This window comes from Bacillus rossius, chromosome 1 (assembly GCF_032445375.1).
Source record: "Bacillus rossius redtenbacheri isolate Brsri chromosome 1, Brsri_v3, whole genome shotgun sequence".
In the NCBI taxonomy this organism is placed as follows: domain Eukaryota; kingdom Metazoa; phylum Arthropoda; class Insecta; order Phasmatodea; family Bacillidae; genus Bacillus; species Bacillus rossius.
Genome location: NC_086330.1, coordinates 36678030 through 36696166, shown reverse-complemented (window position 1 = coordinate 36696166; position 18137 = coordinate 36678030). Strand labels below are relative to the sequence as shown.

General features: G+C 36.6%; 1 protein-coding gene across 1 annotated transcript in view; it reads right to left on the bottom strand.

Annotated features, from left to right (window-relative positions):
• Positions 1-18137, bottom strand: part of LOC134534577 (A disintegrin and metalloproteinase with thrombospondin motifs adt-1) — a 41076-nt gene continuing 22939 nt past the window's right edge. Inside the window, exons 9-14 of the mRNA XM_063373062.1 lie at positions 14995-15137; positions 14239-14517; positions 11209-11320; positions 9365-9522; positions 7586-7748; positions 1-4708 (exon numbers count right to left, since the gene is read on the bottom strand). Coding sequence (XP_063229132.1) covers positions 4599-4708; positions 7586-7748; positions 9365-9522; positions 11209-11320; positions 14239-14517; positions 14995-15137 — 965 coding nt within the window. The 3' untranslated portion in view covers positions 1-4598. The remainder of the gene's footprint in view (positions 4709-7585; positions 7749-9364; positions 9523-11208; positions 11321-14238; positions 14518-14994; positions 15138-18137) is intronic.

Genomic DNA, 18137 nt, shown 5'->3' with positions numbered 1-18137 from the left:
TGGAAAAGTCATAAAAAATTTATTGACATTATGTAAATACAGTTGAAAGTAATAAAACACATTTTACATAATTTATTTACACAGCCCATTGCTTTGTTCACAAAGCTTATATAATACTGGATCCTGCAACGTATCTTTCACACATTTAAATTTTTGCAATTCATGTTATGGCTTGTTTTCACATGTTACGTAACTGATCACATGCAGATTGGAAAAGACTTGCACAGACATTTTTTTCTGGCATCTAAGTAATTAATCATGTATATAAAATAAATCCTACACACTATATTATCTAAACTGTTGCTATAAAACATTTAAAAAAAATTAAATTAAACTATCATGTACTTGCTTGGATTGAAATAATAATCCTCCATGGTTTCACATCATAATCACACTAGCAATTTGGTTCTTTATTCAGCACTTTGTAAAAATTTCAGTACAAAATTTATTATGAATAAATCAGATTTAATGAGTGTATTATTTATAAAATTAAAGTAACTTGCATTTCTGGAGCGAGCCGAGTTACTAAACAAAAGCAACTTGCGCCCACATCGATTGGGAAGGGTCCATGTTGGCTGTGCATGCTAGGGTTTACCCATGCTTGTGAGGACCAGACAGGACTATTGAACACCAAGGATGCTTACTGCGTGCATGTTTGGAGCTTGCCAAGAACTTGCAGAACCCTGTAACTGCGAGCTCTGTGTTAGACGGGATGATAAGGGCCATGCTCGCTGGTGCTGCTAGTGTGGTATCACTTGCAAGCACAAGCACTGAGCTGTAATCATAACATTATATGGCAGGGAAATGAAGATAAAGCTGTGATTCAGTTCCCTTAGTGCTTTCAAGAATCTATCCAAGTGTTTCATGCCTAAAATAAATTTAAAATATTTTAACTCTTCAAAAAAAATTTAAAACGAAATATGGAGAGACGACTCATCTGTTCTCAGTGTATTTTTTTAATGCTTCTCGTAAACGCATACCGCTTTGATATCTTGAGCAGTTTTCAAATTGTGTAGTTTTTCCCTGAACATCTGCTTACCATATGTGGGGCCAGGTAAGGCAAACACTATTGTGAATTAAAATTACATAGGCTGAAAACAGTATTAAGTTATGTTATGAGCATATGCAATAAACAGGTGTATATGACCTTGCCATAGAGGAGCCAAGAAGATGGGGGAGATAGAGAGATTAACAGAATATATGCATATATTTCTTTTACTATGTTGTATTACCTATATAAGATAAGTTCTGTGTGATAGGAAGATGTGAAAATGTACTTTTGCAAGATATCTGGAATTTCACTATTGTTTAACTGACCTTGCACAAGGACTGCACATAGCAGTGTGGTTTGAGAGAGGAGCCTAGGACAAATTATTTCTTTGCAATATGTACTAGGAAAATATGTCATGTATACATTTTTGTTGTGATGAATGCTGCTAACACAATGCTCAATATACGTAGCATACCTTAAGTGTCGTTCCGTAAATACTTTTCTGAATGTTATTTTTTTTATCATTATTTATGTTGTGGGGATTGTTATTGTGATTCTATTCAGATAACAAAATGCCACCAAAGCTCTAAAAAAAAAAAAAAAAAAAAAAAAAAAATACTATATGATATATACATATATATTAATATATACACTTCTCAAGCATGAAAATTGAAGTCAAGAATGATTATAGTTTTCTATTCCTATGGAATGAGCACAAATACATGTAGCATAGTAGCATAGACAATGGAATATACACAAGCCCTAAAAGAATGTCCCAGTTATAAATTTTATAAGTATCAACTGTGGGTTTCGTTTAAAGTTTTAATTGTTGAAGTCCCTGACCGTTGGATTTGTCCTAATGGTCAAGATGACAGAGCCCTTTTCCCATGTTGATCTGACATAATGCCATGCATTTTTTTTATGTTTGGTATTTTGTGAAAGGTTGTCTACTTTCCGCTGCTACCTAATGATTTGCCACAGTTGACACATACAATTTAAGAGGCCATTACTCCGGATGTGTTAACCAAAGGGTGGGAAGAATTGGGCTTTAAGTTGATGTATGCCATATTTCTAAAAGTGCTCATATTGAACATTCGTAAAAAAACTAGGTTTGTTTACCTTCAATTTTATGTATGATTAGATGTAAATAGTCTAATATGAACTGTTATAATATACCATTAAAACTGGGGCATCTTTTATGGACAAACTATAAAAAAAAACTTAAGCATATTAGCATTTAAAAGCTGCTTGTGATGTTTCAAAGTCTATTTTAATTTCTGAATTACAAAAGGAAGTAGACATCAAAAACCAAAATATGAATTTGATGTCTTTGATTTTGGGATATTTAAATGTTGTCCCAATGGTTGTAATACATTCTGGTAGGCCTACATGCTGATGGGGTAATCCAGCCTTGTATCAACTGCCCTCATGGTGTGGAAGTTGCAACAAGCTACTGAGAATATCACAGCCATAGAAATCATGTGAATGGTGAAAAATGGGTGAAAGATCAAACTGGCTAACTGTGTGATTGTTTTGTAATAATGTTGGATAAGTTGAACCTTGCCACAGTGCTTAGGTGAACAAAAAAAAAAAAAAGATTAACTGAAGTGTGGACTGGATACCTCTAACATAATCTAAGAATAGGGATTTGGTAGATTCGGGATATCATAGTCTGGAGCTTTTTTTTATTATTATTTTTAAGAAAACAGGTTTTAAATATTTAAAAATATTTTGTAAAAAGATGGTATATTTCTTATAGTGATGGTTGAATGTAATTGTTTCCAATTAATACTTCAAAAACTAATACACGTGAATAGAGTACAATTTCATCCATTCAGGTGTCACCCATATCTTTTTTATTTAACCATTTAGAGTTCAGTAGACATATTTTACTCAATGTTTTTTTTGCAAATAATTAAGGCTATACTTTAATATTGTGTTTGTTAATTAGTCAACGGTATAGTGTGCATTGTGCTATGCACATATTTTAAGCTGTAAAATACTTTTTGTCTCAACCAAAAATCCTTATAATAAAGGTCATTAAGATGTCTAAGACTCTAAGGTATTGACACACTCATTACTTACAATAAGTATTGAATCGGTTTTCTATCAGTTATTGGATCTGTTAAAGGAATGTATCAGTAATTGGATCAGTATCTGTTTATATATGTATATATGCCCATCACTAACTACTATTATCCTGAAACACAATGGACCAGTCCATTGTTCATTCAGCTTATGTCTACAATCATACTCGTACTAAAAAAGTTTCACTTGAGTGTTCTTTGTTGGAAAAACCACTATTTTTATATATTCACTTATCTTTAAGTTGTTCCACTGAGACAAATAATTCTTGTGAAGGTTATTTTCTTCTACATTATCAGGCAAGTATCTGAAATCTGGACTAATATTTGATACTGAAATTATTTTGAGGCTTAAAACTTAGAAGTCTGATACTTAAGAATGCTTGTGTTGTCAGCTACCATGATACACTAAAGTTTATCAGGATCAGTTAATTGAATTGTTCCGGTTTGGATACCGAGAACAGTAAAATTATGTTTTTGAAGAGTGTACTTCTTAACCGCCGGCAGGGTGAGTTGAGGCGATGACTCGGCAGAGCGTAGAGAAAAGTGAAATGCTCAGGAGTGGCATGCTTAATGGTACAGTGAGGGAGGGTGGATATTGAGCACCATTCTCCTCACTCTCCAGCAAGCATTAGTGAAGCTATGCAATAGTGCTTCATTTCTTATATAGCTGGCAACAAAAAAGAAATTCAGTTAGAACTGTGAAAACTTGTATCAACATTTTCAATGGTGTCCGTGGTTTTTTTTTAGAATGTTATAGAGTACTTTTTGAATTGAACAAGTAGTTACATCACATTAATATCTGCAAGTTTAAAAAAAAAATAATAGTTAACTGCTGAGACAGCTTTGTTTTCACATACCAAAGCTAAAAGAAAACTTGTATGTAAAGTTCCACAGCGACACACTCATCCCGCTGACTGCCACTCCTCGTGCACAGAGCCAGCTGTCTCCCAACTGCACATTTCCTACACATGGTGGTATTTATGTTAATGTCTACTTTGTGGTTCTACTTTTTGGTGTCTACTTTTATGGTTCAGTGAAGTGTTAAGTTCAACTTCTAACACATGCACCCATCTTTTCTTTAGTCTTATTTCATAGCTTTATTTACATGACATAAACTTAAATCCCTATCATTCTATGGGGCATACATTGCTTTACTGTTGTACAGCTGAGACATCTGACAGTTTGTTTTCAAGTGTTAATTCGATGCTTTCACAGAAAATACTGATATCAAATAACTTTAAAAGGTTCAATGTGCACGGCCCCACGAACTTTCTTTAGGCTATACCCCGCCTTTCACTGATGCAGTTTGCTGCAGCTCTGATAATTGATAAGCTATCATCTCTGTTATATTCAGACCACCTCCTGTCACCTTTCTGCACATATTTTGTCGAAGACAGCACGTGTCTTGCGCCTCTGTCGACACCTCCGTTGGTCCACCGTCACTGCCGGTGAGGTGACGGTCACGCTGTCGTAACGGCATGCGACACCTGGGTTACTACAGGGCAGACCAGACTTTGTCATCATCTCCCCCATGGCGATCCAGTCAGTTCTGGGTGGTTGTTTTCTTCGTGGACCGGATGGTTCAGGTCAATGCTGAAGTAAGAGTGGTTGCTGGATGCGGTGTTAAAACCTGAAACAAATTATGTGATTTAAGTCGTCATCAGAGATTAACGTTCAAGAGTTACAACTGGAGTTCTGGTTCAAAAATGTCATATAAACTATATGCTAGACGATGATGGTCAACAGCAAGTGTTGCCAGTTTGTGATAGTTAATTGATACTTTTTGTTTTTACTAATTGTTGTTTTTTTGCCATTCATCGGTCGACTTGCCGAGTTCTTCCCTAGACCTAGTTCCTCTCTGTTGTACATTTTGATTGGACTTTTGGCATCTGTTACGAAGGAATAGCAAGGGATTTAAATGCTCTGGAGTATGTTACAATGCTCCTCCAGGCACCTGGTTTGGAATCAGTGCAGTATCACAGTCTGACAAGGGTTTAGGGCTAGCACTACCTGTGTTTCCAGGATTAATAGAGGTAGAATCATTGCTGGCAATTTGTTCATGATGAAGTTTGCTGTAAAAGAGGCTGATTAAGCACCCGCTGGACCAAAACACTATATTATTGATTCTATTAAAATCTCCTTCAAGAACTGAGATGTGGAATGAGGCGTAAGAATTAAATTTGGTCTGGAGTTTAGTTACTTTGATGACTTGAGATGGACCGAGCTCATAGAGATGTATTCAACAATCTTGTGTTCTTGAAAAGAAGGACTGAATCGAGTAACAAACAGAGCTTTTATTTTATTAGTGCAGGTTTGTACACCATTTTAAGGGTGGAAAAATTTTTAATGCCCACTTGTACAGACATTTTCTTACTTTTATGATTGCAGTTTTACATCAGAGATCATGTTGGTTCTGGACTTACGTGCATATTGCACTACAGTGAATTCATCTTGGTCAACTTACTGGTTATTATTGTTACCGCTCATGACGTCGTGCTTTTCCCACTGTGTCAGTAGGCCACCTGAAGTTTCAACATGTTCAGCCTTCTTACCGCTCAAAAATTTCTTTAGTACATGACCGTAGGATTGCTCGTTTTCATTTGTGGAACACACACTTGGCCTTATTTGAAGAAGTTCCTGTTTTAATCTCTGTAGTTTCTGATCGTGAATTGAAGAACAAAGTTTTGAGTATGTACCATATTTTCACTTTTAAGGTCATTGACCTTAGCATATAGTGATTCAGGGTGATTAAATCTTACATTTTGAGGACTTTCAACTTAAAAACTTCTATAATGGGCTGTTCTTGGTTTACAGCCATTCTAGATCCCATTTTGTTAAGAGGTGATTGACCTATACCAGATCTAAAGATAGAGCATTTTTTGGGGAAACAGTCTATTTGATCTAAAAGTAATGAATTAAATTGTTTACACACTGTACAATAAATTATACGGACAATGAGAAACTAGAGTTAGATCATGTAAACTGAGGACCACAGCAAATGACCGCGACAGTGAACACACGGCTGTGATAGTAAACACACAGCCGCGACCGAATTTCTCCACCAAATGAAGACAGATAACCACAAATACGTTTTAAATTATTTATTCACACTATCAAAGTTTATATTTGTTCTGAGCCATCTCAAACTTGTAATTGTTATCACATTTTTAAATTTAGTAATGCATCGCAGAGCTGGATTGAATTTTTAAAATTGTAATACTTTTTAGGCTATTTTAAGACATTTATTAAGGTCTTTTTTCTTCTTCTTTTTTTTCTAAATATTTACGGTTATGTTTAGCTATGGCTGTATTTGGAAGAAGGAGGGGGAGGAGATTGCCTCCATTGCACTGCCTCTGACTGAACCTGCCACAAAGTATTATCACTATGCATGTCTTTATAATGTAAAGTACAATCTGCACTCTTTTTTTACGAAATTATTTTGTGTAGCATATTCTATAAACTGGCACCAATAGATTGGCATGTGTTCAGTTTTTTTTTCTCAGTAGATTCCTCTTTTATAGTGGGTTACATTTTGTGTATTTACAGTGTACAGCCATATACATAACAGATTATTACAACTTGTTTTAAATTACCTAGTGATGTGTCATCATAACCCAATTTTCTTGAATCCAAATCTCGAACCCGAATCACAAATAGTGCATCGTATCTATCCCTCAATATAAGATCTAGGCCTCAGGTCAAAAATAAAATAATGAACAAGCCTTAAAGACTTAAAACTATGGTTCTGAAACATTCAATACCTACTTAAAATGTTTGTTTTAAGAGTTAAGTTTACCAAACCAATATATATTATTTTATTTACATAATCAGCGATATGACTTCAATGTGTCAGTGTTGAATTTTTGAATTTACTGTTTTTCCTCCAATATTTTTCTTTGAAAACATTCACTCGAATATTGAATCTTTCAATCACTAAATATTTTATAGAATTTGAGGATTTTATTTGCTCACCCCACTGTATATTAGTTTGATCTTTTTTTTTTAGTCTTCCCATCAAAACAATGTTGGCATGAAATAAACTGGCAAAATCGCTAATGTTGCATGGGCATGGTCCCGAACTTGCCAGATTAAAGAGCTACTGTTATATTCTTTGAATGATTTTTGCAGCGGGGAAATTGATTTAAAGCATTATGTTGGACATATGTTATTACTAGTTTACACTATGTCAACACAAAACACCCACACATATAAGCCAAAATCAGCCAGGCAAATGCTAAATCTTTAGACAGTTACAGAGAATTCTTTGGAAGGAATTCGTCAGAACAATATCACAACATGAGAACAATATCTGTGATGTTGTTCCGACTAATTCCTTCCACAGAATTCTCTGTACTCTTTGCATTTAACATTGGCTGATATTGGCTCGGTATTGTGTGTACATTTGTTATTCATAATTTGTCCGTTGTTCAGGTTTTCCTCATGACACACAGTGTAACCTAGCATGACAGGTTTTAAATCACTATTGTAGTTGCTGAACTGGTGCTACCTGCTCCAGAAAGGTTGAGCTGGGAGATGATCTGGCTGAGCTGGTCCGGGCTCAGCAAAGACATCACTCGGGTCACGTTGTACTGCACGCTGCGTTTCCCCCTGCCCAGGAGGGGCAGTGCGTACTCCACCTCTTGCAGCGGAGTGTCGCTCGGACCAAACTCCTAAAGCACGCACGCAGCAAGCATTGCTCTTGTTCCAGTGTCTGTAGAACCTTTTGCCTTTTGGTTTTATTCCTAACATATTTTTAACATGCACAATTATTGACTACTAGGTTATATTTATGATTTGTGTAAATACTATCTCTTACATCAACCATTGTTAACCAATCACTTTTAATATGATGGCGTTTTTAAAACATGCAGACAATGAATTAAAGACATTTTGAGAGTGTAAATTGATTAGTTTTTACCTCTAATAAATACAAAATTTACTGTTTTGAGAGCATATATGATACCTAGCTTCAGTTGTGTAAAAATACTTATTTATTTGTTCTTTTTCTGAATTATGCATTATAAATTTTATTCTTGACTGTTTGAATAACCATCAAAATAATATAAAATGTAAATGTTCTTGATAACTAAATAGTTGTGCGGCATAAAACTGTAAACAGTCAAACATAAGGTGCAGTGCCTTACAGTAATACTTGTAGTGTAGCTCGGGTGTAATCAACTATAGAGCATCCCACTCTTAGATTGCAGTGTGTCAGTAAATGGGCAATAGCGTTGTCCTGGTTTCTGGGTGCAGTGTTCAAAATATCATACATATTTGAAATTGAAAGTTGTAGGGATGTGCGAATCCTTGATTTTCAGTTCGGTTCGAATCCGATTCGAATCCCTGGCAATATTTGAGATATGAATCCAATTCCGAATATTAAGCACAGAATAATTAAAAATAACTGATTAATTTAAAAATAATGTCTGTTCTCTATTTTCTAACTGTAACTACTGGCAATTATTTATTACACTGAGATTGAAATGTTTATAATTATGTAAATTTAATTAATAATAAACACTTTTAAATATGAAAACAAAAACATATTCGATTCTCCAACTCAATCGTAATAAACTGCACGCCACAGGGAAATTTCAGTTTTATAAACGTTTCAGCAAACAAAACCATTTTTTCTTCAATAAATAGCCAAGACTTTTTTTTTTGTAGGTATGTAATTGTTTTTAGTTTATAGTTTGCTATATGACGAAATTCGTAATTATAGTTTAAGCCCTCGAAATTTTGAAATTCTTTTAATGTCACTTGTGTTAATTATTTAATTTACATATCTTTCTTTGATACATCATATTATAAATACTTAAGTAATAGTAGCCTAATTTTATTTTTCACTGCTAGCATTTTTGAGCCATATTAAATTAATTTATAACTTTTGTGAATATTCGTAATACTGTTCGAATCCATGTACGTACAACGATTCCGGGTTCGGGTAATTGTGGATTTGAATTGTACCCGAATATATCGGGTACTCGCACATCCCTAGAAAGTTGTTATATTATTAATTTCTTTATCAAGTAATATCAATGGATGTGTGTGAATTATTTGTTGTTTTGGTGGTTTATAACAGATGAGTGATAGTATGAAACATTCTAAAATACTATATGGATTTTTTAAATGCTTCTCATGCACTCAGAATTGTAAAGAAGCACATATTCTGAACTTCGTAAAGCACTAGAGATCTGGCAAGAGTGCGCGCCATAAGCCGTGTATAGCAGTCTGCAGTTTGTAGCATCCTCGTGAGGCACACGGAAACACCGGCTCCAGTACGCACCAAGCACTTGCCGCTGATGCAGAATGCCTTCCGGCCGGGAACGCCCCTGGTGCAGTCGGTGCCGAACGGGAACCAACCATCCTCCCCGTTCACCAAGTAGAAGCGGTGGTTCACCTCGGCGTCCTGGCACGCCACCCGGCACGGCCGGTCCGGGTCTTCTGCACGGCCAAGGGTTGAATTGGGTGGTTACGTACACACGCTTGTTCACGGACAGAGTACGTATTGGTAGAACGTTGGACTTGCATTTGTGTTGCGTGGAGAGTAGGTATTTGATTTAACATTTAAGGCTGCTTGCACACAGACTACTTGGTCTCACCACTGTGGCGTTGGGTGGCATGTTAGTAGATAGATACCCCATAATTTGCCATTACTTACACAGGGACCTTCCCACATTATGTGACAGTGGCATGCATCTCTTTCGTGGCACTGAGTAACGTGGAGCTAATTACACGATCTACTTGCGGGAACGTATACAATCGACTGCCACTCATAAACTCAATACGTGCAGATTGTTTTTCAATGGCTTCTTTCGATTCCGACCGTTTTATCATGGAAGTGGAATCACGCCCAGCAATTTGTTTACAAAAGCTGATGTCTACTGCAATAAAATTTAACACGGGAAGGCTCAGGAAGAAGTATATGCGAGTTTCATCCCAATCTTGAAAAATATTAAAACTCTTTTAACTTTCTTATTTATGTGTACTTATCATAGATTTATAACTGTCTGCTAGTCAACCAGTCTGATATTGGTGATGCATACTGTTATCTACGGTGATGCTGACCCTGTATGAGGGGAACTAGAAGAGCTTCCTTCTCGGAGTCCCGCAGTCCTTGACCAAACTACATTCTTCTGTAGCACATCTCTGCAGCTTTATTCATTCACACAGACCACCGAGTGGCACCACTTGGTGACAAATTCAAGCGACTGCATGGTGCCACTCAGTGGTGCGACCGACTGGTTTGTGTGCAAGGGGCCTACATACGAGTGCAGTGTTTAAGTCTGGTCAGTTGGCATTCATACCCTATAAAGGGAAGCAACTTTTTTTTTATGTTAAATACTTTTGTGTGCATTGCATACAACTGCCAACATTTATTGAGATGTAATTTTGTAAAGATCTTTCCAACTTTCTGATGTTGTAGGATATTAATATGCAAGATCATAAGAAATTCCAAATATATTATAAATAATAGTAATAAATGTTAGCCACATTATGCACTGAATAATTTTCTTGTCGTGAAACTGTTTACAACTGATGCTATTGTATTTTATCAATGTTTACCTTACTTAATTAATACTTTGTCTATGGTTTTTGTTTTTCAAAAAGATTGTTTGATTATATCTCAGTAAAGAATTTATATGAAATGATAATATCTAATTTTTAAAGTATTTGTAAAGTATATTTTGACCTTAACATTTTGGGCATATCTGAGTTCAAACACCTCCATCCTAGTTTTGGTTTTTCCTAGTGTCCTAAAACCACTCTTAGCGAATGCTGGGATGGTTCCTGGTAATGGCCGTTGTCGAGTTCTTTTTCAATTTTGTGTCTTTTAATGTATATATCCGTTTTTAATGACCTAGATTATCGATGAGAGACAAAACCAGTATGTTGCATTTTTTTCCATGTAGTTATCTGGTAATTTGTTTGTAGTTATGCCATTATGAATATAGTTTATTTAGGTCCATCTACATTGTGAATTTAACTTTAGATTTTAATCATTTTTCCTTTATAAATAGCTGCACCTGTAGTTAATGACAACATAAGTCTGGTGCTGTAGCTTTGCCACAACTCAAAGACAAAATAAATAAAAATTAAACAAATGTTGTAGTTGCCATCGTGTCGTACCTGCGTTAGGAGAGATCTGCATTCCCAAGCCAGACAGCTTGTGAACGTGCTTCCTGTACTTGCTGCATATTCCTGTGGCATGCTCGAAGGGTGTCTTCAGGTGCCCACAGCCCTGCACATACAAACCAGTTACTCGTTACTTATGCTTTGTGCAGTGAAAGGTCTTTAATGTGGCTCATTGTGGATTACCACCCTGCCGGATTAGCGGTTTTACTCAGTTATCGAACATCAATATAGTTTTTTTTTTATTTAATTCAGTTTTTTTGGACATACGCCATTGCAGTTTTGCACTGTTTGTCATTGAAAAATTCCAAAAATCCAAAATAAATAATAAATATTTAATGAATAGTAATTTTTGATTTTCGGAATTTTTCCATGACAAACAGTGCAAAACTGCAATGGCATAATGTTAAAAAAAACTGCATTAAATTAAGTAATGTGGTATGCTTAACACTTTCTGAATGGAAGTATTATAGTGAGATAAACCAAACCAATACTCGACACAGTTGAAATGATGTACATTGTGTCTTGTTATGGAAATGATATGTTCATTTTAGACGATCAGTAATTACTGATTTTAGTCATAACAGTGAAAAATAAAAAAATATATGTAAATGCAGTTTTTTTATCTGTAACTGAACTGAATTATTGAAATGTTAAGTCTATCTACATAAACTTAAACCAAGTTAATTCTTTTTTATATTGTTATATAATTTCTCTGGATGTAACACAGCAAAATAAGCTCACATATATAAAATATGTAATATAATTTTTTTTTCTAGATTTGATGCTTCATGTAGACAGTGTTATGCAACAAGGAACTTTCCCTCAATGCTGTCAATTTTTAAGGCTTTTGCTTACTTTTTTCCATTATTATTTGAGGAAAAGAAGTAAGCAAAATCCTTAAAAATTCACAACATTGAGGGGAAGTTCCTTATTGCATAAAACTAAGTAATGCATAAACAAATATATTTTGTGTCACTGAATGTTTATTTACTGAAAGCAAGTAGTATAATTTGCAGGCACTTTGAAGGCGATTGTTTTTCAGATTACACAAAGGTGTTGCCATTCATTTATGTTAAAAGATGAAACTAACACTCAAGGTAGAGTGAAATTATGGCCTGTTTTCCTCATTTTACCATCCTCAGAGATTAAAGGACTGATTGATTGATTAATGATCAGGGCTTAATGTCTCGTTGACATGGTGCTCAACTGAGACTGAGGGTTGATAATATGAGCATGGAACAGTGACAGACTGATGTGTGTGTTTGTAGGGGGGGGGGGGGGGGGGGGGGGGGGAAGTGCCTTGAGAAAACTCATCTGCTCAATGGCAATGTGCGCACTATGTTTCCTACTTGCAAAAATTCCAGGTTAGATCCCACTGTGAATTGAACCTAAGACACTTTGTTGAAAATTGAGTGATGACCACTCAACCACTGTGATTCATCCAGAATACAAAACATCTAATAGTCTACAGACAGACACATTCGAAATGTAAAAAATGTCCCCTTGGTTTGTGGTATTGTCATGCCACTGACACATTTTTCCTTGTTATTCTATGCTGTTGTGTTAATTTTATTTTAATTTAACTTATTTTTACCTTAAGTATTTTATTTTACCACTTTCCTTGCGCTTTTGTTTATCTAAGGTTGGTTATAGAGCCGGCAAGAACTAAAAAATTTATATTTTGTAATTTTAACAAGTTTGTAAGTTTGTAACTTTATACATCAGTGTTTTGTAAAATTGTTTATCATTTTTCCTAATTATCTGTGTGGAGCACAGATTACTGTTTGATTATTTATTCTGCCTGCGAGATCTTTGAGTCGAGTCTTCATTGTGTGACGTGCGACACTAGAGACAGAGAGAGAGAATGTAACTGGGAGTAGAGTCGCACCGGCCGGACTACACGTCGGTCTCCGTGCGCAGAACTTAGCTTTACAGGGCGTGCCTCTTGTTTCGTTCACATGAAATGTGTTAAACGGTTTTGGAGCTGCATGGTGGTTTAGAACTTTACGAGTGCACTAGAGTTTATGGTGCCAGCGCATCGGCTATTCACGAGGTGGCGCCCAATGATGAAGTAGAGGGAGGGCCAAGTTGACTTTGCCATGGCTCTACTCGCAGGCATGCTAATCAAGGATCGTGAAGTGTGAGGGCTTCAAGAAGAAGACGGACCATGCTACGGTTCGCAAGTACGCTCTACACCGTGCTGGCAACCCTGTACTACAAGTAAGTGGATTTCCTTTTAAAAACCTTGCTCTGCCCTTTGCACCACAGCTTGTCCATGCATTTGCCCTTTTGACTTTTTGTGCTCCGACATCTACGTAATTTGTGTCTGAAAGTCCTCAACATGAATCATAGAACTGTCAGTATAGTGCAGGACTGTGTACGAATCTTACTATTTTTTGTGAGAAACTGTTTTTAAATTTCTTTTTCTGGCCAGCTTAATGTCTCGTTTTTTCTTTGTAGGATTTAAAGTACCTTTTTTTATATATGTGCCCCAGGACTCTTACCTATTTAAAAGAATTTATCATATTTTATTTAATATTAATTGTAATGTGGGTAATTCTGTGTAGTTATTAATCTATGTTCTTTGTTTTTAAGTTGGAGGCCACTTTATTTTTGATAAAAGGATCACGGGCGTAATCATTTTGCATTTTTTTCTTGGTAAAAAAAAAATATTTTTAACTTTGTCATATTTTTGATTATTCATGTGCCTTGTACATTGCCGTGTTCATGTATTTATTCGCATGTTAGCACCTGGTAACAAATATCATGAATTTAAATAATTTGTTGGCTTGGAATTACTTTTCATATCTCACTGCTAATTGCGCAGCCTTAAATTTTTATTACTTTGCTATTTACTTTTGGTACTCCCAGCACCTGGTCAGAGATATGTTTTTTTTTTATGGAGAAACTGCCTAGTCGGGGAGTGGGGAACAGTAGCGAGATTTTTTTTTACCCTCAGTTTTCAAAGAGTATTATAATGATTTCCCTGTGGTAAATCAGTTTGGATGGTAAGCACGGGCGTACCAAGCTGTCGGGTTGGCACAGCTGCACGCTGGTGACGGGGCTGCTCTCGCAGTCGTCGGGCGGCCAGCAGCGCCGGTGCTTGCCCACGACCAGCCGCAGCCCGCTGGCCGGCGCCATGCAGTTGAAGTGGCAGCCGCTGGCCGGGGCCCACGAGGCGCGGGGCTCCGCCACGTCCCGCCTGCGGCCCTTGGTGCGGCCGAACAGCTGGTTCACCGGCCGGGGGCAGCGGTCCGGCGAGACGCTGTACATGGCCGCGTCGTGGCCGTCGCACACAAACTCCTGCACCCAACCGAGCACGCTCACAGCCTCCCCGTCTTTCTGCAGACTACAACTACAAACACTTACATCATCCCAGTACAGACGAGAGAGCCAAACGTCTGATCGTACTTCCAGCTGTTTTGATCTTTGTGTTCAGTGTGTATCTATGAGCTGTGTTATGTTACCATCTCTTTCTTATTAAATTTTATGACAACCAGTGGTCAGGTGGTAGAACTCCGTATATTCTGTATATTCTGGCATCATTGTTCTGACAATACTGTTAAATGGTTGGCAGCCTTGTTCTTTGGAAAATAAACTACTACTTTATTTTATTTAATGTCACAGTTTATGTGGAATGACAGCTTAATGCTTCTTGGTGCACTTGTTCAGGGAATATAATTTACTAACTTTAAATTTATATAAATGTTTTAAAAGGTGACGTACTGACCACGTGTTTGTGACTACCCGTTGTTTGCTGCGCGAGCCTCCGGTAATTACCTCGCAACGCCCGCCGATGCAGTACATGCTCTTGCTGTAGCGGAAGCGGTGGCTCTGGCAGGCGGTGCCATCGGGGAAGGTCCACCCTCGACTCTTGGAGCCGCCGCTCCGCTTGTAGCACCACACGGTGCATGCGTCCTCCGCTGCGGAACATACACACTTCCAGCTGTGTATCTATGGGCTGTGTTATGTTACCATCTCTTTTTGACATGACAACTTCTAATAAATCGATGAACGCCGGCTGCACGCACGAAAGTGCCCCGTTACACACATTGTCCCATTACGTTGTGTCCCGTTACGCTCATTGTACGCTTGCGCCGCATTCTATCTCTCTTCCACTCGATTGGAACAACCATCGATTTGACTTTTTCGAGGCACATTAAACTTGAAACACTCCCATTCGTTTCCTACTTTTCCTATCATCGTCCTATCCTTAACAGAATAACACAGATTGGAAGAAGTTAAATAGCAAACATGTATAAAAGTTATAGTTAAAATAATCTCTTTGTTAAAGTAATAAACATATTTTAATTAATGAGTGCAAATAAAAGTAAATTTATCAATTAAATTGTAGATTTCAATTCACTTCTTCTTTGTATCCATACAAAATAGTGATAATTCAATAAAAATGATTCAATTTTATTCATAAAAGTATGCAATCATTTCATCAATGTTTTGTTATGACGTTGTCACGTTAAACTATCGTCCGTAAACCGACTTTACAGACAACAAATTTTTTTATTAAATTTTATGATGACAACCAGTGGTCAGGTGGTAGAACTCTGCCTTAAGAATCAGCATCACACAGCCAGTGAGAAGTGTGGTCACTTGGGCCTCAACCATAGGCGTGCGCAGGACTTCAGTATTGGTGGTGCCAGATTACACAACAGCCCTGTCATTCACGGACCCCGAGCCTAAAGTGGGGGGTCCGGGGGTCCTCCCCCGGAAAAATTTGGATTTGAAAGCGCAAAATGGTGCTATTTAAGGTGTTTCCGAACAAAAACATTAAATACACAGATGTAAAAATTTTAACATTTTTTATGACAAATTAGGGCTTTGAACGTTATAATCACCAGGAAAACTACTAAACTATTTACAGTTTTAAGCTTTGTTGAGCCATAAAGTAAATTGCACAAATTGTTTGCACGGAATTCATGCTGGTGGCTTTGAAAAACCGTACTTACATGTTTTCTGAAGACGCCAAATAAATGCTAGAAAAAACATTCTCAAATGTTAAGTTTTAAAATCAACAAATCAAGGGAGTTTTTGTAACATACCTTAAATATGTAAAATATTAAAATAATAAAAATACACAAATAAGAGTGGGCAAAAGTTTTAACTTTTGGAATACAACAAAAATATTTGTCGGCTACTGCATAGAAGTCATCGAGTAAGCCTATCCTTTTAACTAACTAAACTCTCTTTTTTTTAAATAAACCCTGGCAGACGGCGGCTATTATTCCGTGCGCCTGCCGAGTGGAGTGAACAGTGGACACCGAGCGCGCATTCTATGTAATTCGAGGAGAACTAGGAGAAGTATTTACATTTCAGAAGTTTCGTAGCTGCGGCCCGCGTGTACAACACAAGTAATTGCACCTGGCTTGTTTCCGTGTGTATAGTTGGTTCGATTGATAATTGATATACTGATTGTGTTATGAGCACATATCTGTAACTCGACACGATTGGAAAACATATTTTTTTGGAAATAATACGGATTTTTGTAAGTATGTATTATTTCTGCTTGTAAAAAACAAAATAACTTTAACCCTAATGGTGGTGCCAAGGCACCTGTGGCACCTACCGTGCGCACGCCTATGGTCTCAACAACCCGGGTGTACAACCCAGGAGCGTGTGTGGATGTCTCTGCCCACGCAGGATGTGCACCGAGCTATGAAACGGGGTGGTTGTGCTTTGGCAGACACTGCACTTGCCGAGGTTCAACTGTGGCGGGAATTCTCGTCACCATGTCCACGTCTGTTCTGCCAAGGGTCTGTCGTTTTCAACCCCGACCTCAAGGTGAGAAGCCAAAACTACATGAAGGTAGTAGAGTTCAGCTAATAATCACTGGATCCCAGTTTATTACAGATCGCATGAGGCATATATATTCTTGTCCCATAGGAATTCAATTGTGCTCTTGAATTGTGACAATGTTGGATGAAAAAATAAGTATTTTATAATGATAATTCACAATAGTGTGCCACCTCTAATTCTGAATTCCCTTTATTAACCCTAATAGATATACAGCAGGTACTATAGTGAATTGGTCTAGCTTAACATGGCAAAATATGAAAAAATATGAACAAAACCGAGCAAAACTTAACGATTCATGTAAATAAGAGAATTACTTAAATTTTCACCCAAAATCTTTATCTCTTTTGACTTTGTATACTGCTTTTATTTTATTAAAATAGTAAATAAATTTCTATGTATGAACCTGACTCATCTTAAAGAGTATTTTAATGTTAAATAGGTCATACCATGAGCATACAGTGCTTACAATTAGGGACATACACAGAGGGAGAAATGGGTGATATATATCCCCTTCCCCACCAAATATCATAAAAATCTATCATTCCCACCCATAAATAGCAGGCTATCCTCCCCTACCCCCGAAATTAAATCCTGGCATATGTTCCTGTTTACAACTGATCATTCAAAATAAGGGTTATGGAAATAGTTTGAATATTATTTTACAGGACATTGATGTTTTAGGGCCATTATTTAACCTTTTTCCAACCAATGAATTTAATTTCAATCCAAGCTCACAAAACCTAAGGTAAACATTGTAGATAAATTAGGATGACATTAAAAAACAGAGGGGTTCATTGCCAAAAAAAAAAAAAACCAATAAAATAGGTGTGAGTTAGTTGTCTAGTGATTATAATGTTTTTTAAGTAAAACTGCTGTTTACATTTAAATCATTCAACCACATCTCGATAAGATACAGAATTCAGAACCTTTTGTGTCAAGTTCCCAAAATTCAACAAGGTCTATCAAAGTCAATTTTTAATAGTTAATTATTTTTTTATTTTTGTGTTTATCATTCCATAATTCCTTTACGTATAATATATTTAAATATTCATTAATGGAATAATTAACTCATTTAATACATTTAGCCAATTAATCATTTACAAATTCATCCA